At 36.2% G+C, this 19,822-nt stretch overlaps 2 protein-coding genes across 2 annotated transcripts; both read right to left on the minus strand.

Moving 5' to 3' along the window:
* Positions 1–42: 42 nt before the first annotated feature.
* On the minus strand, positions 43–2,958 carry LOC122312496 (pentatricopeptide repeat-containing protein At2g13600-like). Its single transcript, XM_043127119.1, has one exon. It carries the CDS (start codon positions 2,624–2,626, stop codon positions 71–73), a length of 2,556 nt encoding a protein of 851 aa, XP_042983053.1. The 5' UTR covers positions 2,627–2,958; the 3' UTR covers positions 43–70.
* Positions 2,959–3,061: 103 nt separating this feature from the next.
* Positions 3,062–3,802, minus strand: LOC122312602. Its single transcript, XM_043127253.1, has one exon. It carries the CDS (start codon positions 3,800–3,802, stop codon positions 3,062–3,064), a length of 741 nt encoding a protein of 246 aa, XP_042983187.1.
* Positions 3,803–19,822: the final 16,020 nt, after the last annotated feature.

Genomic DNA, 19,822 nt, shown 5'->3' on the forward strand with positions numbered 1-19,822 from the left:
TCTGTAGGTACAGGATATAGCATGGAGCATTTTTTTTTTTTCTGTGTTTCAAATTCAAATTTTTGTTGCACTAAAGAGAAGTTGAGAACCCTCTCTTCATCTCAATGGTCAAATGATCTAAAATAGAATAAATTTCTTCAGCTCGGTTGTGAGATTTATCACTTGCAAGAAACACATGAATCTCATCTCTATCCTCAATCCAACTGCATCCCGGGCTCTTTTGCATTCCTTTTCTGTTCATCATTTGTCTTGTTTTAGCTAGATCATCCCATCTCCCGGCATAAGCGTACAAGTTTGCTAATATAACATAGTTTGCAGTGTTATGTGGTTCCAACTCTATGAGTCGCTCTGCTGCCATTTCTCCTAATGCAACATTCCCACAAACGACACATCCTCCAAGCAAAGCACTCCACATCACCAAATCAGGCTCCATGGGAATTTTTTTGATAAGTTCATAAGCTTCGTTAACCTGACCTGCTCGACTTAAGAGATCAACCATACAAGTACAGTGTTTTAATGTGGGTTTCACTTTGTAATAGCCCATCATATCAAAGATTTCATGACCCGTTTTGACCGATCCGGCATGGACACATGAAGAAAGAACTGACAGAAAAGTCACCTGGTCTGGCCTAAAACCCTCTTTCAACATTTTCCAGAACAATGCAATTCCCTCATCCCCATCTCCATGCATGGCATAGGCTGTAAGCATGGCATTGTGAGAAACCAAATTTGGGTTCTCAATCCTGTTATAAGCCTGCAAAGCGTGTTTTATGCTTCCACATTTTGCATACATGTCCAAAAGTGCCGCTCCTATGTGGATATCTGATTCATAACCAAATCTGATTGAATGTGCATGAACCTGCTTGCCTCGCTCAATTGTGGCCAACCTTGAGCATGCCGTTAAAATCATTCCAACGGTGTATATATCAGGCCTCAAATTTGAAGTCTGCATTTCTTCGAACAATTTCATGGCTAAATCATAATGGCCATTTTCCACATAACCGGCGATAATACCGTTCCATGTATATGCATTCAGCTCAAAACCATCTGCTTTCATCTTTGGAATAACATCTTGAATATGTTCTTTCTTATTGCAGTGTGCATAGCCAGAGATTAGAGCGTTCCAAGTTGGCGTATCCCTTTCATTTACTTCATCAAAAGCCATTTGAGCTGCTTCTAAGTGTTGGCATTTACAGTACATTTCCACTAGAGCTCCACCCACAAAGGTGTTAGATTGCAGACCTCTGACAATGGCATGAGAATGTATTTCCTTCCCTAGTCTCAAATTTGCCATATCGGCACAAGCACTAAGAGTGCTTCCTAGAGTAAACGAATCAGGTTCAAACCCTTCCATCAGTACATCTCGAAACAAGCTCAAAGCTTCATCAAACATGAAGCTATCCACATATCCTGATATCATGGAGTTCCAAGAAATTATGTCCTTGATGCCAGCTAGCTCCATCTGATCAAACAGTTCCTTGGCCTTGGAGATTTCACCATTCTCAGAATACCCGATGATCATTGTATTATATATGACACAATTTCTAACGGAATGCTTTGAAAATATGTTGGAAGCACTCCCCATATCAGCACACCTCCTGTACATGTCAACTAATCCATTCACAGTGAAAGGGTTAGACATAAGCCCATGTCTAGTTATATAGCCATGGAGTTCTTTGCCAAGGCTTAGCTTTTGTAGTCTAGCACAAGCTGGAAGAACACTTGCTAGGGTTCGCGCATTTGGTTGAAATCCTGCAGCCTGCATCCTGTAAAGCAGCTCAATGGCTTGCTCATCATAACCATTCTGCGAAAACCCTCCAATAACTGCACTCCAAGTAACAAGATTCGGCATTAAACTATCCAAAGACATTCTTTCCAGAAACTCCAACGCCTCGTACACCAAACCGTTGGCAGCACAAGCTGCGACCAAAGAATTCCATGAGACACGGTCCTTCTTGGGCATCGTTGTTAAAACCTTCTTGGCATCATCTAAGCTGTTACATTTGCCATACATATCTATCAGAGCATTACCCACATAAATATTTGAAGCAAATTGATTCTTCACCGCAATCCCATGTAACTGTCTTCCTAGTTCTACCATGCCAAGACCACTGCAAATCTTATAGACCACCGGAAACACGAAAAACTCTAAAGCAATGTCCGCGAATTGTAGTTCTCGAAAGAGCAAAAGAGCTTCCTCAAAGAACCCATTATCCACATGGACATTAAGAATGGCAGTCCAAGAATACATATTTCTAAGCGGCATTGTTTCGAACAACCAATTCGCGTGTTCCAAACAACCACATCTCCCATACATCTGAAGCAGCTTGGTTTCCACAAACTCGTGCCCATGAAACCCAGATTTGACTGCGTGGGCATGTATCTGTTTCCCCAGAATTGGGCATTTACAATATTCAAGAAGCGACGCATATGCGTTCGAATCCACCGGCTTATCAAGGGTGGGGAGCCGAGTATGCTTGGTAGGGAGAGTAACGTGCCTGTGTCGGTGGGCAGGTTCAGGTGTCTGAAACGAAAGGGTAGACGCTTTGATAGGGCTGTTCGAATCAAGCAGTGGTGGCGACGGTGGCAGTGGGTGAGCGACGGATTCCAAAATGTGAGAAGACATTTTCTTTTGGGAATCGCTTGTGAATCGTGTGAAGGGACAAACGACGGGGAGAGGAAAGAGATTCTGGATTTTCTCTAGGCTGACTTCACCTAGGCCGGTCAAAGAGAATCATCGCTCAATGGTAACAAAGACAATTAGGAAGAGATCCAATGCAATTCCGTATTATCTGCTGAAAATTTACAATAAGCATGAAGAAGTATTTGCGAATGGGACTAGGTTGGTGAGTATGGTTATTCAAAGAATACAATGATCTAGTATTGAGTTATCTCTTATGAGATATAGAGGATATCAAATTGAAATAAATGTAATAGGATGAAGAAACAGACTAACCACACTGCTGGGAGAACTTCATTTGTACTGCTAATGAAATGAGGATAAGAATCATATATATTTTTTTTTTTTTGAGAGAAACGTCAAACTTTCATATAAAACCCATTAAAAGGGGCCACGATTACATGGTGTACCATAGACCAGTTCAGTCGAGTTCATAGCCAACACTAGAGATTCTTTGGCTAGTACATGAGCGCAGTGATTACCACTCCTCCCAACAAAAACGACAGACCAAAGACTAAAACTAGAGAGAATACTCTTAGTGTCAGATAAAAACATGCCCACACTATCGCCCCTGTCTGAAGGGAAATTGAGACCATTAACAACTTGTAAGGAATCCCCTTCAAAGATAACAGAAGTGAGACCCATCTCCTTGGCTAGGGAAACCGCATGGAAAGCACCTATAGCTTCAGCCAGCAGAGGTTCAGGAAAGCAAGAAATGGAGAGCTTTTTGCTGATCATAACATTACCCACTTGGTCTCGAGCCACCAGACCAATACCAATTCTATTGTTAGGACCATCCACAGCAGCATCCCAGTTAATTTTCGTGACACCTGATGGAGGGGGAGACCACACGGATGCTTGAGAGTGGATCTGAGCCTTTGTCTTCAGGTTCTCTTGGGCAGTCCTATAATCAGTCAATGATTGTGAGGCCTGATTTACTAACAGACTTGGATGCACAAAGGACCCCTCGAAGATCATCCTGTTTCTTCTAGACCAAATGCTCCTGGCTAACACAGAAAACTGTTCCATTAAGCTTTGATCACACTGACTATATAGGCTCTCGAAAAGCTCTTTGAAATTGGCTTTCCTTATAGAATCATATATTGGTTGGTAGATATACATATTGTTCTAAACACTAAATATTAATGCTTGGTTTCCTTCTATAGGCTTGTAGTTGCAGATCGAGACTTAAGAGTAATTTGGTTGACTTCTTTAAAGATGTGTGGTGGTCAAAGAAAAAATAGAAGTTTGTGACTCTCCTAACATAGGAGATTTATATGAGTGCATATAAAGTCATTAAGAAGTGTAGCCATTTAATTCCATTTTATGTCCATAATAAATTATTTTGCAAATTTGGATATAGAACTTGATAGTTGCTAAGTTGTCTAAGCTAGAGCCTAAGAACCGCACTAAAGAGGCCGTACAAAAATATTTAGAGAGGTCTTGGGCCATAAGTCAGAGTATGCAAGGGGTTGGGAGAGATTATTATTTCCAAGTCATCTGAAGATAGCATTAATGAAATAATTGCAAAATTAGAAGCATATGTAGAAAGGCATGAGAAAGATGCTCACTATTACAAGAGCCAATTGGATGGATTAAGGGGGGATGTGAGGGCACTCTTACAAAAGTAAGCTGAATACGATGAGTTTATAAGTACATACATGTAAGAAAAGTCCAAATGAGAGTCTAATAAAGAGACTTAGGGAGTTGCATAGCCATCCTTGGACCAAAAGAAACCATTTTTTTTGCTATTATGGGTCTAGAGATGACCATGCTATCAAACTATCCAACCAAAATCCCTCATCGATTTAACATATATGGTTGATCATTCAATTGTTGTTGGCTTGTGCATGGTGTTGCCATTGATCAATAAAGGAGATAGTCCCCCTATTTGTGTGATGGCTATGTTTTCAAACCTGAGTTTGCTCTATATATGTGTAAAAGAATCTTCCTTCTAGTACATTCTTTCAAATGCATTATTCACCAATTAAACATGGTAAAATCATTTTAACAGTCACAATTTTGATAGATTAAAGTTTTGTTCGTGCATGGACTTGTTCACATGTTAAAATTACTCAAGGGTGTTGCAGTGTTAGATACTTGCGGGATACTCATTGCGTGGTATGATTATTAGAGACTTCGGTATCAATGTAACTAGTATGATTGTACTAAATATTCTGTCTTACTAGCAAATATGATTAAAATCACTCGTGGTGGCACTAGCTAGTATTGGAAAATTTACATTCTCTAATTAGTGGTGGGGAAATGGGATACATCGTAAATGGATCTTGTAACATACTGGCGGTGGCCAACGTCAGAGGAATTTCTCAGGATTTTTCAGAATGAAATGTCACTCAATTTAGTTTAATTAGATTTATTGCTAGTGTAAGATAGCAATAAACAAAGAACTTGTAGTCGAGCAAGAGAAGAAACAGAGAGCAAAATTAATGGAGGAAAGGTTGTTCTTCCGTTCCACTCAAAAAGATGATTACAATGCATTCTACCAAGAGATGATATATATAGAAAATATTCTAACAAACAAACTAACTACACCTATAGCATTGTGCTAGCAAGCAAAGTGAATAAAAGAATAACTTATGTATACGACAATTATATAAAAGAAGCTATGGAAATAAAATGACTAGTAGTTTAGTCTTGGCCTGTATCCGTTAACATCCTCCCACAATATGGAGAATAGAAATTTACTATTCCCATCTTGTATAAGTGTGCTTGTAGGAAATAAAATGATAGAGCTTTGGTGAATGTATCGGCCAACTATGTTTGAGAAGAGACATGAGCAGTAGACACTTCCTTCTTGAATTTTGTCTCTCATCAAATGCAATCAAGTTTGATATGCTTGGTTCTCTCATGAAATACTGAGTTTTCAGCAATGTGGAGGGCTGCATGATTATCACAAAAGAAAATGCCAGCTTGTGGATGAGAAGCCAGCTTGTGGATGAGAAAGACCAAGGTCTTGGAGAAGATATCGAAGCCAAGTAAGTTCTGAACAAGTGGCAGCCATGGATCGATATTCGGCTTCAGCTGATGATCTTGAGACAACCGTTTGCTTCTTGGATTTCCATGAAATAAGAGAGTAGCCCAAGAAGACACAATAACTTGTAGTAGACCGATGAGAGTCTGGGCAAGAAGCCCAATCCGAGTCACAATAAGCCTTGAGTTGAAGCTAAGATGAAGAGGCAAGCAAAATGCCTTGAGCAAGTGCAGTTTTAATGTATCTTAAAATTATGTATGTTGCAGCCAAATGTGATGAAGAAGGTTGATCCATAAATTGACTCAACAACTGAACAACAAAGCAAATGTCTAGACTGGTTATTGTAAGATACAATAGTCTACCAAGTAACCTTCGAAAGATGCTAAGATCAAATAGTGGTGTGCCTTTAGCTTTGCTAATTTTGAAGTGTTGGTCCATTGGAAGTTTAAGTGGTTTGCATGCAAGCATACCTGAATCTGCCAAAATGTCTAAGGCGTATTTCCTTTGACAAATGTGTATTCCTTTGGAGGATCTAGCAATTTCTAAGCCCAAAAAGTAACGTAGACAACCAAGGTCTTTAATCTTGAACTTGTTATTTAGAAAAGTTCTTAGGGAGGCAATAGAATCATTGGAATTGGTAGCAACCTAAAAATCATCAACATAAACCAATAAAGCAATAAAGCTGTCCCCTTCTTGTTTGGTGAATAAACTATAATCAGACTTGGATTGGATGAACCCGAAAGCAAGAAGAGAGGAAGTGAGTTTAGAGTTTCATTGCCTTGATGCTTGCTTAAGGTCATAAAGGCTTTTAAGCAATTTGCAAACCTGATTTGTTTTACCCTTGTTATACCCTGAGGATTTCTTCATGTAAATCACTATTAAGGAATGCATTATTTATATCAAATTGATATAAATACCATACTTTATTGCAACAATACTAAGTAGGCATCTAACAGTGACAATTTTGCCAACTGGTGAAAAAGTCTCGCTATAATCTATACCTTCTTTTTGGGTATAGCCTTTTGCTACAAGTTTAGCTTTAAGTCTTTCTATATTACCATCAAACTTTAATTTAATTTGATAGACATACTTACAATCAATTACTTTCTTCCCTTCAAGTAAATCAGTGATGGTCCAAGTATGGTTGTTTTCCAAAGCTTCAATCTTAGTCTCCACAGCTTTGCACCACTCAGGATCCTTAATTGCTTGTTTATATGAAGTAGGCTCGGTTTGAAGAGAAATTGAGGAAGAAAAGGCTTGAAAAGAAGGGTTAAAATGCTTATAAGATAAGCAATTAGAAAGGGAAAAAGACGTACCATTTTATAGCCGATTGGTGAGGTAGTAGTGCAAGCAAGACTTGTTTGCAGTGGAAGTCCTTAAGATATTGAGGAGTTGTTCTTGCTTTATTTGACATGCAAAGTGGAGGGGTAGTGGGCAGAGAAATGGTAGTGTTTTGTGTATGAGAAAAGGGAGAATGTGGTGGGAGAATGTGGTGGGAGAAGAGGTGAAGGTGAAGGTGAAGGTGAAGTGGAGTGAGTGGGGGAAATGGAGTTGATAATATTTGAAGGGGAAGAAGAGATGGGAACAACAGCGGTAAGGGATTGAAAGAGTGATGGAGGAGGTAAGGGGGGAAAAAAATTGGCAATGATGTGACTATGGAAGCAAGAAAGGAGATGTTTGAAATGGAAAAACAAATGCATGAAACGTAACATCCATTTAAATGAAAATGGTGCTAGTTTTGAGATCCAAAAGTTTGTAACCCTTGGTTCTAAAAGGATAACCAAGGAAACCACATGCTCGACCTCTAGGGTCAAATTTCTTTCTATTATTGAGAAGTGTGGCTGCAAAATATAAGGAATAAAAAATTTTCATATGAGCATATTTGGGTTTTTTATTTTTTTATTTTTTTTATTTTTATAATTAAAAAGAAGCTCATAAGGTGTTTTATTATTTAAAAGGGGTGTGGGAAGCCTGTTAATGATGTAAGTGGCTGTTAGAATTGATTCATTCCAATATGTTAAAGGTAAACCAGCTTGAAAAAGTAGAGCACAAGCTACATTTAATAGGTGTTGGTGTTTCCTCTCAACAATGCCATTTTGTTGAAGGGTAGCCACACAAGTTTTGTTATGGATGATTTCTTGTTGATTAGAAAATTCGTGTATGTTAAATTCAGCGTCATTGTCACTGCTTAGGATTTTAATTTTCACTTCAAATTGTGTTTCAACAAGGTTATGAAAGGCCTTGATGCATTTTCTGGTTCTTGTTTTATTTGCAAGTAAATAAAGCCATGTAGTTCTTGAGAAATCATTTACAATGGTCAAAAAATACTTTGAAATGTCATGTGCAATTGTGGAGCAAGGGCCCCATAAATCACAGTGGATAATCTCAAAGATTCTTGAAGAAGAATGAGAACTAACAGGAAAAGGTAAGCGATGAAATTTTGCCCAAGGACAAATTCTGCAAGAGTTTTCATTTATAGATGAGATATGTTTTTGTACAATGGGATTAGATATGAAATGTAATCTAGGAAATGATAAATGACCAAGGCAACAATTCCATACATCAGTATTGGAAACAGGGTTTGTAACTGAAGTAAAATAAGTGAAATATGTATGGTTTTTGTCTGAGTATGCTGAGAGGAAATTGATTAGAGCTGAGGGAAGAACTTCCATGCAAATGAAATGGTACAAGTCGTGCTTGAGTTCACCTTTCCCAATCATTATCCATGAAGGCATGTCCTGAATAAAACAGTGAGTGGAAAAGAAAAGCAAACAACAATTAAGGTAGATGTTAGTTTGTTTGCTGAAATTAAATTAAAAGAAAATGATGGAACACAGAGAATATCTTTTAAGATGATGGAATTTGTTAATTGAATTGTTCCAATATGTGCAACAGGGGCTAAAGAGTCGTTTGGAAGTTTGACGAAGTATGAAACAATGGATGTTATGGAGGTAAAAAGTGTGGTGCTGCAGACCATATGGTCTGAAGCACTTGTGTCTGTTATCCAACTAATAGAAGAGTGATTTGCTGAGCTCTGTGTGTGTGTAGACAAAGAAGTGAATGTACCAGAATTTTGGAACAAGATGTTGTATGAAGGGAGGTTTGAGGTGGATTGCTAGAGTGAACAGCAGAAGCTGCAATTGAAGGATCCTGAGGTTGAAGCAAGGCAATAAGCTTTTGATGTTGTTGCTTGGTCAAACCAAGCTTGTGATCACCATGGTCAGTAGCAAAAGAAAGGGTGGTTTGATTTGCAAGGAAACTAGATCGCTGCTACTGCTTAGTGTGATATTTGTGGCTTGGAAGATATCCATTTAGTTTGTAGCATTTCTCAATGGTATGACCAGTTAAGTGATAATGTGAGCAAAGAGGGGGCTCAACATTGCCAACTTTGAAGCAAGTATCCAAAAAATGGCCTGTAATTTTGCAGTGGCTACAATAGGGACGATTTTTCTTGGAGGATTGGTTTGGCTTGGGAGGAAATTTGGAAGGGGTGTAGGGTTTCTTAACTACCATAGCCATGGTTTTAGAAGATGGAGTATGTGAGGTCATTTGATGGTTTCTTTCCTGCTGTTGCACAAGGAAAAACACTTTGGAAACAGGGGGAATGGGATCCATGAGCATGATTAGGTTTCGGATGGGGGAATAAGAGTCATGGAGACCCATTAAAAATTGAAGCACACAATCTCTCTGGTAACGATCCAGCAAGGTACTTTTTATTGTGCCACAATTGCAAACAGGGATGGGATCGTACATAGAGAGTTCATCCTAGAGAGCTTTTAACATGCCATGGTAAATGCTTACTGAATCATGTTCTTAAATCAGGGCAACCAACACCTTCTTGAGTTGGTAAATGCGGGGACCATTCTGTCGAGAGAAGCGATCTTGAAGATCTAGCAAGATTTCTCGAGCATCATCAATAAAGAGAATGCTAGATTGAAGAGAAGGGCTTAAAGACTTTTGGAACCAAGAAACGACCATGTTGTTACATCGTTCCTAGAGCTCAAGCAAAGGGTCATTGGGGTCAATGGGTTGGGCAAGCAAACCTGTGATGAAGCCAAGCTCATTTTTCACGCAAAGAGCACAGCGCATTGAGCGAGACCAGGTGGCATAATTGTTTGTTGTGAGAAGGTTGGTGACAAGGGTAAGGGCGGGGCTATCACCATGGTCAAGACGAAATGGGTTGGCCGGATCACTGAGATTGAGATAGGGAGATAACGTGTTTGAGTTAATGATAGAGTGAGTTTTGGAAGAATTGGGACTAGGGTTTGCCATTAAAAATTGCTTTGAGGCTATGATACCATGTAAGATAGCAAGAAACAAATAACTTGCAGTCGAGCAAGAGAAGAAACATGGAGCAAAACTAATGGAGGAAAGGTTGTTCTTCCATTCCACTAAAATAGATGATTACAACGCATTCTGCCAAGAGATGACATATACAAAACATATTCTAACAAACAAACTAACTACACCTATAGCATTGTGCCAGCAAGCAAAGTGAATAAAAGAGTAACTAATGTATACGACAATTATATACAAGAAGCTATGGAAATAAAACGACTAGTAGTTTAGTCATGGCCTGTATCCGCTAATAGCTAGATCATGATAGAGTTTTACTACATACAAGTACAGTCGCGCACTAATCTATGTACCAATACTGATTTATTCATACTTAAAATTTAAATTAACACTGTTTTCAATAAAATCTACTTTTTGACTAATCACATCACATTGATGCACAGATTAGTGCACAATTGTGTTTGCAACTATATTTTTTCTATTTAGTAAGTTTCCATTATTGGCACTGTGGCACGTACGTGTAGCATAACTCATATTTGAGATGGTACAGGCAGACTGTTAATTTTTATTTTTTTATTTTATTTTATTTTATTTTTTTCTCTCCTATGGCTTACTTGGTTTGCATAAGAATAAGTCATAAGAATTAATATATCTCCTGCTGCAAAATTTTCGTAAGAATGATCTGAATTAGTGAGTATGCTTGCTAGTTTGCACTTCTTTCACTTGCTTTTTCAACGTACTTATTCTAATATTTTTCAGCATTAACACTTGGTGTCTCTAAAGATATTTATTAGCAAAAGAAGGTATTTTTCAAAGAGGAAATCTGCGGGGTATCACAGAGTTGATCTTTTTTTTTTTTTTTTGCATGATAACTGTTTTACTTTACTCAAAATTTGCATATATAGATAAATATGGTAACTGTTAATCCTATATTTAGAGTTTTCAGCTGGTTGATTTGGATTACAAGTTTTGACATTTGCATTTGCATTGACATGTTTCATTTGGCATGCAGCTTGTGCCACCATTAATATAGCTATTTTTGTTGTAAATATTTTGCATGTCCTTAGTCATAGATTGTGAAATACAAGTTTTGACATCTTGCATGTTTTGGTACGTAGTGGGCTAGTATTCACTACAAGAAAAATCACATGTTGCCATTGATCTATAGAGAAGAACTTGGCATATATATATATATATATATAAATATATATATAACTTTATATCTTGGTCAGTGGGATCTTCTTTTGGCTGAAGTTTCCTGATCTGGATCGGACGATTGGGATTTTCATGATCCTTCAAGTATCTTTCAAGATTTTTATCTCTCAGATCTTGGTCCAAACTAAAAGAAGACCTAGAACCAGCAAAAGAATTTCTTCTTTCTCTGATTAAAGGTTGGTCAAAAGAAATCTTTACAGTACCATCAAAATACTGTTGAATACTCTTAAGGTCTGAATTTTGAGCCGGAACTTTCACAGGGGGAAGTTCCTGCTTAAGTACCCATTCATCCTATATATATATATATATATATATATATTTATATTTATATATATACTAGATCAAAGCAACGTGCAAAGCACGTTTGCTTAGTTGGATCAAACAAGTGTTTTACAAAAATCATATGTTCTTTTACAAAAAATTGATTAATTTAATGCATAGAAAATAAGAGCAAATTTTAGCAAATATTTTTAGATGATGATAACTTAGTGATAGATTAGAAACCAAAAAGACTTGTTGGCCTAATCAAATCCATAGTTTTACCCTATATATGTGTGTTGAATATAATGTTTTTGAGTAATATGCAATAAGTAAATTAGTAACAATACAATACAATGCAAATCTACTGAAGGGAAATATTATATTGAAAAAAGAGCATATTCTCATTGTTCTAGCTCAGGGAGTTCAATCAACACATCCTTGATCAACTGTTAGTACCTTAGCATAAGATCATGAGAGTTAGATTATCCTTTTAAGTTATATGATTGTGGATAATATTGTGGATAATATCACGATGGTAGAAATTATCAATACAAATTACAGATTGAGACAATGATATCATATGCCTAAAAACAAAAATTGTTAATCACCAATTTCTACTATTCCTTGATCTTACTAAATACAACTACATTCAATCCACGAATACAACTGCTATAATTAAAGAAAGAGGTTTAAACCCATATAGAAGAATTTTTCAATTCATTCCCAAATTACTCAAAGATTAGTATCATTAAAATATAAACACTAGCGTCAAAACCAGCAAAAGTTATACATAATATACAAAAAAAAGGCCCATGAATGTAGTTTGAACTATTTCATTCGAATCTAACATAATAAGCATAAGGAAGTAGCAATCACTGCTATCAAAGAGCTAGGATCTAGAACGGTCATCATAGCTTTCTTTCCAAGAACTGGTCATTTGAAAACTCTTCATTTCTTACAAATCTTGATGCTCTGAAGGAGCAAGACTGTGCATGAAAAACAAAAAAGATTGAACATGCAATAAGAAAGACAGTGGAATTACCATACCAAGCTCAACAAAAGCGATTCCAGTGGAATGCTTGTAGTCCCCTAGTAGCCTCACGCGATAAACCTGCATTAAAAAAGAAAAAAGAAAAAAAAAAGAAAAGAAAAAAAAAAGAGGTTATTCCCATTAGTGCATTTCTTGCAATTGCTAATCCAACTATTCAAGCATCAACAAGAAATAAAATTTCAGAATAATATTAGAGGGATGATCACAGACCTCTCCACAGACTGATTTAATATGTAATAGGTAATAGTTTACGATGATTATGTAATGGACAAAAACATAAATCTTAATATTGCTAAGCGTTTATTCAAATTCACCAAGGGGATGAGAAATATGTGGATGTTTAAAGTATACACTTTGGATAGGATGAAAAAATAAATATACAAAGTAATTACAATTTGTTCATAAAGTAGAAGGTGCAACAGTATAAAATTAAAATAGGCCATAAATAGATGCAAGTTTAGCAAATAAGCAACCATTACAGTTAAAATAGAGTTTTCTCAACCAATGGTGGTTGTCATACCAATGTTTCATTAGATCATCAAAATAGAAGATGATGTATATAAGAGAGATGCACAACCCAGGAAGGAAAGGCAAATAAATTAACAAACCTCCGAGCTCATGTGGTGATGATTAAGTAGGGGGGAGCTACTTTTTACATATGGCTTTTAGTGATAAACTAGTTCCTTCAAACCCAATTGCACTAAAAAACTTCACCGAAAGCATGCTAGGATAGTAAAATCAAACTTTCCTATTGATGAGATTAAAAAGAAGGTTTAGTTTATTTGATGCATGTTGACACCATGAATATATAGCTCTAAATTATCATGCACAAAAAAACATCCAGATCTATCTGAAAATTATTTTCCATCATCAAACTACAGTGCCACAACCTTAATCCTTCCAAACACTCCCCATTCTAAAAATAGCCCAAAATCATTGCATTCCAGGAAATCCTATCCTTTCTAGGCATTCATATCTTAAATCCATATCTTAAGACTTGAACATGAACCTCACTCCTCCTTGCCAAGTCCGGGATTCCCCCACAAGTCCTTAAAATGCAAGGAAAAGCTAGACCCTTCTACAACTTTTAGTCTTTACATAATTACTTTTTGATGTATCAACACGTTCAAGAAGCACATATCATAAATCATTTCATACAAATCAATAGCCACACAACCCATTTTGAATAAAGTCAATAAAGCTAGACCCCTTTACCACTACAAGTGACTTCCCTGTAACATTCTGTTTAAAGCAAAAAAAGTTCCTTCGAGAGAGATCAAAACGTCTTTGAGCATCTGATCTGCTTACAAAAACCAAAAAAATAAAAAAAATAAAAATAAAAATAAAAAATAGAGAGAGAGAGAGAGACAAGCTATGAGAACAATAACTCAAATAAGTAAAACTCAAATCACCACATTTGGCTCTCAAAGGACCAAATAACCCATATTGACAAACGAGAAAGAGCTGAACTGATACTCGTTCAGGGACGAAATGAAAGAGACAAAAACTGAAATCACTACACTCGGTTGAATAGGGGCAAAAATTGGCGCCCCTTGAAAACCAAAATATTAATAAACCCTAGATTCAAATGTAAAAAAAAAAAAAAAAAGTAAATAAAGCTTTAAATGATTAAAAAAATCAAAGAAATTAAACCCCAAAACCCTAAAATGCAAAACCATCTAGACGGACCCAAATGCGCGAAACACAGGTCCATCAGAAATTGCAAAAATTCAAACCCAAAACATGATCAAATTCGAAACATGAGACCCCTAAAAAGGCCAACATGAAATCCACCTAGTAGAGTTTTTGTCAAGCTAGCTGTCGTTGACTATGGAGAGGTGGTTTTCATCGAACCCTAGGAATACATTTGGAAGCCTTGCATTCTCTCTCTCTCTCTGGGCTTTGGTTTTTGTTGGAGAAAAGAGTGTTGAGCTGCAGTGGGTCCAAATTCGCAGCATCTAAGGCAGAGTGGAGGAGATGGCCTTCGTTCAGCGACATCTACCATGACATGCAAAAAAAAAAAAAAAAAAGCTACAGAAAAAAAATCTGAAGATGCAAACATGAAGACGAAGAGGAGAGAAGAATTAAAGAAGAGAGAAGATGAAGAGACAGAGAAGGAAAGGAGTTTAGTTTTGGAGAGAGAAATGAATGAGAATATGTAGAAAAATAGAGAAGATGGAAAGGTGAAAAAAAATTAAAGAGAAGACCTGACATCTTATCTCTTTAGCCAACCCCACTTTGACCCATTTACAATACGAATGGGCTTAATGGGAAAACAAGAAAAGTTGCTGTAACAGTTAGATAGCCACTTATTATAATAGAATAGACGTGTGTGTGTTGGGGGTAGGGGGGCTCATGAACATCATAGATAGTTTATAAAGTAGATGTATCAAGTTTTTGTTGCATAATTTAGATGTTTTGTGTGCCCTAATCTAGATTTGATTGAAATATTCATGTTTACCAGTTTAAAATTGGTTAGATTATGTAACTTATATTTGTAATATTATTGTTATGGAATTTGTAGGACTTTAAGGTTTGTTTTGTTGCACGGATGAGATGAGAAATCTGTGAATAATAGTGAGATAATTTGTAAATAGTAATAAAATGATGAGTGTTTTATGAGATTTTGGAAAAAGAAAGAGAAAAAATTAAATAAAAATATTATAAAGTTAAAAGAGGGTTAGAATATAATTTTTTTTTTTTTTTGTGTTTTGTTTGAAAGTTTGAGAAAGTTGTAATGATTAGGTAATAATTAGATGAAAATGTTGAAGAAAAATGATAATATGACTCCCGAATGTGCCCACTTGTGTATTTTAAGTTTATTTTTAGTTTTTTTCTTAATAGTTAAGGAAGTGACTATTGGTAAATTTGTATTTGTATTTTTCTTAATGCTTAAGGATGTTTAAGAAATGTTTAAGACCAAAAAAGAAAAAAAAAAGAAAAGAAAAAAAAAAATCCATTTGCACTAGTGTGCATATGTGGGATGCACAAGCATTGTCCAAAGTTGAAAAGGTGAAAACTTGAAACTGAAAAATATTTGTATTTGAATGATGTTTAGATTTTGAGATGAGATGAGATAAGATGATTTGAAAAGTTTATAAAACCAAACTAGGCCTAAGAATGTAAACGGTGTGCGTGTGGAGCTATAGATTTAAGATAGAGACCAAGAATGTTCAATTGGCAAGAAATAGTTGGACAAAACTGACAATTCCAATTGAAAATGGATGAGCACTAGTTAGACAAAATTAACATAGTTGTATAATGACATTGTGGCAATGTTGATTGATTTTGTGTACTTACAACAAGCTAGGTTGTATCTTGGTGAGTTTTTCATGAATGAAGATGTTACGTTGGATTTATTGTACAGACCATTGCAGCTAATATTTAATTAAATTTAATCATTTCTGACGATAAAAAGTTCACCACAAAATTTGTTGCATAATTTCATTATTATTTAGGTGACACAAAGTCAACAAAAAAACTCATTTTTAGTGATAAAAAATTGCGAACAAAATCGGTTATAAAATTCCAAGAATAAACCATTTCAGGCAATAAAAATCACAAGAAAACTACTAAAATGGTTTATTGTTATTTCATGTGATATATGTGAGAAAAAACCATTTTTGAGAAAAAACAAAATTGCAAGAAAAACTGTTGCATAATTCCAGTTTCATTTTCGACGACACAAAATTGTTCGAAATAACCAATTCTAGTGATAAAAATTGTGGGAAAAGCCATTCTGGATGGATAAAATATCACAAGAAAAAGTGCTCCAGGACTTTATTGTTAATTTTCAGTGACACAAAATCATCGTAAAAATCAATTTTAAACTGATGGAAAATTGCAAGAAAAGCAATTGCATACTTTCATTGGTATTTCCTCATGTAGATCGAGGTGGAAATATGTGATATGACTTGTGAACTTAATATAAACACGATACAAAATTAGCATACTTGAGTTTGATATTAACAGGTTTGGGTCAAAATGGGTTGAGTCATTAAGACACAATTTATAAACGGGTCATTAAGGGATCAACCCACTTAACACGAAACCAACCCGTTATGACGCGTTTAGATTTTTACTCACATTCACAATTTTATTATTGTTAGATTGTGATATTGGTATTTTTCAATATGCTTATGTTTTTATCATAGAGATTGTAATTCTAAACAAAAAACTCATATTTGTTAATATTGAGATTATAATATTGATTTTATTACAAGTTAAAACTTGAAAAATATCGATATTTTTTGTTAATGGGTATTAGTCTAATTGTTTGTTTAGAATATTGTAGCTACTAATAAATATAGATTTAACTTTTATATGAAATTATGTTAATTAGATCAAATAAGTTATGCGGATTAGTCCAACCCATTTAGATTAAATGGGTTCAAATGAGTCATGCCGTGTTTATTCATTTTTAATTAATTATTAAATGTGTCAAAACGAATGACATGGTATGATTCGTTATTTAAATAGGTTGTGTTAGAGTTTGAAAATCTGGCACGTTTAGCTTAATAGGTCGGGTTTAAGTTGAGTCATATAGTTAAATATTTATGACTTGATACGATACGAACATAACCGGAAAACATAAATGAATTGCCTTCCATAAAAATAGCCAGGAAAATCATTTTGCAACGATATAAATGGTAAGAAAAAATTCTATTTCTAGCGATAAAAATTTGTGGGAGAAAGTGCCCCATAATTTCAATGTTATTGCCGATGATACAAAAATGCCGGTAAAAACTAATTAGCTATATACATGGCAGCAAAGCGTTCAAGTTGAACTAGCACTTAAAACCTCTCAAATAAAGTTTGTAGTATATATTAGAATTAGGCTTGTTTAGAATTATTCATCTAAAATATAGGGTTCACAGTAAGAGAGAGATAGGCATACTAAAGTAATAATTCATGTTGCCAATCTAAGACCTCGTTTGGGAACACAAATCATCTAATCTAATTTTAAAATTTCTCATAATCTCATTCTCAACATCACTCAAGTATAAACATTTTTCAATTTCAAATTTTTAACTTTTTCATCTAATTTTTACAACTTTTCCAAATTTTCAAACAAAAAACAATTCAATTTCTTCAAATTCCAAAACAAAAATTATATTAAAAAATTATATTCTAACAACATTTTAAATTTATAATATTTTTATTCAAATTTTTCTCTTTATTTTCCCAAAACTCAACAGCACATCTTAACTCAAATAATTTCACTATTATTTACAAAATATTTCACTATTAGTAGTAGTAGATCATCACTATATATAAGGCGGTCCGTAGCCTATAATTTACTTATGAAGCATGCACGCTATTTATTTATTTCTTCTTCTTCTTCTTCTTTTTATATTTACTTTGTTTGGAAAATATGATCAAAAGCTTTCTATGAAAGAAAAAATAAAATACAAAACCATGCAGCTAGCATCTTGTGGGGAAAATGCTATGCAAAGAGGGACTGTATAGAAGGTTCATGCATGCCTCGTGCATGCAGGATGACTTAATACCCAAATTGTAAAGATGGCCATGAAGTGGACTTATCCTCAAGAACTAGCTTGTTTTTTGCGAACCATACAAAAGATGCATGCATGCATGGCGGCTTTGAATTTAGTCAAAAATAAACTTCGAAGGAATTCATTCAATTGGATTCAATGAACATTGTTTTATATATTAATTGAAATTCCTTCTAGCTAGCAATATATATTGTAGGGGGATTTTTCCCTCTTAGCCTTGGGCCTAGCATCAGCCCAACCAGGCAGGAAAGGGGCAAGGCCCATGACTCGGCAGAAAGGAGTCCCATCAGCTCGATTCACAGACAAGACCAAGGAAAGGGATGCGTTGGCCAGGCAGCTCCTTGGACAACATTTGACCTTCGAGTACCTAACTACCTAGACAAATGCAAAGTAAGGGGAAACCCTTAAATCTCTGACACTGCTTCATCAAAGGGCCACAAAAGAAGCCAGCATGGCCAAATTAGACGGCAAACAATGCCGCATTAAGGGCAACCCAACCTGGGCCAAGCACCGCATTAATAGTGCCGCCGCTGAGGCACGCTGCATTAATGAGATTGAGTGAGGAATCATGAGAAGGGAAAATGTCCATGGAGACAGAGAGGATTATTCCCCCCTATTGGCACCAATATAAATAGCCACCTTCAAATACAAGAAAAGCTCTTTGACTCTCCCCATCTCTCTCTAAAACTTATTAGCCAACACTTTGCAACTCTTATTGATTTTGGCATTGGTGGCTTTCCGGCCCCAGGTTGACCTCCTCAAACCTCTCTTTCTTAGTATTGTGCAAGCCCAATAAAGAAGGCCTGAGTCCCTGGAACCCAATCAAGATTGTACGAAACACTACGTTAACAGTAGCACTGTCTGTGGGATATTTTTAAAAGATCTTTGTAGGTCTTACATGTACTTCGTATACTCGCGAAAACCTGTTCATAGGCGACTTGGGGTCAAGACGAAATTGCCATGGAAGTGAGGCTAAAAACCATGGAAGAATGGGTAACCAAGCTAACAGGTAAGGTATTGAAACTCTGCTAGGAGAACAGGGACCTACGAAAACCTCATCAGGAACATACTGAAGAAGTTGACCTCCGTAGTGGCGAGCATGAGGAGTCCTAGAACACAAGGGTAAGAGCAAATGACGTGGAGGAATGAAAAAATATGAAGGACGAATTCCACAACCTTCGGGGAAAATATGAGGAGATTGCAAAGAAGGTGGGCACATCATCATCCGTGGACCAGCTACTAGCATGCATAGGCTTAACTTACATAGAAGAGGTAATGGTTGTTCCTCTATCCCTGAAGTTCAGGATTCTCACCATGAAGTTGTATGATGGAGGATGAGACCCTCCTTTAGAGCACCTGGACACATTCAAAGCCCACGTGAAACTGCATGGCTACCCCGGCAAGGTAGCATGCAGAGCATTCCTGCTGACATTGAAAAGGTCGGCACAAGTGTGGTTTGGGTCCCTGGTGCCCGGTTCCGTTGATAGTTTCGATGAACTGGCATGACATTTCCTAACCCAGTTCATGTTAAACTGAAGAAGACGACACCCTGTGGCTTACCTCATTACTATTAAGCAAACTGAAGAAGAGATCTTCAAGACATACTTGGCAAGATTCAATAAGGAATGCATGACCACTGACGACCAAGATGAGAAAATAACCTTGGGGGAGCTCCTTGGGGCAGTTTGGCATCAGTCCCAGTTTATGGCCGAATTGGCCAGAAGGACCCTAGCAACATTACTAGAATTCATGGACTAGGTCGACAACTTTATTAATGCCGAAGACACCCTACGAGTTCTGATAGAGTCGAG

Source organism: Carya illinoinensis, chromosome 6 (assembly GCF_018687715.1).
Source record: "Carya illinoinensis cultivar Pawnee chromosome 6, C.illinoinensisPawnee_v1, whole genome shotgun sequence".
Classification (NCBI taxonomy): domain Eukaryota; kingdom Viridiplantae; phylum Streptophyta; class Magnoliopsida; order Fagales; family Juglandaceae; genus Carya; species Carya illinoinensis.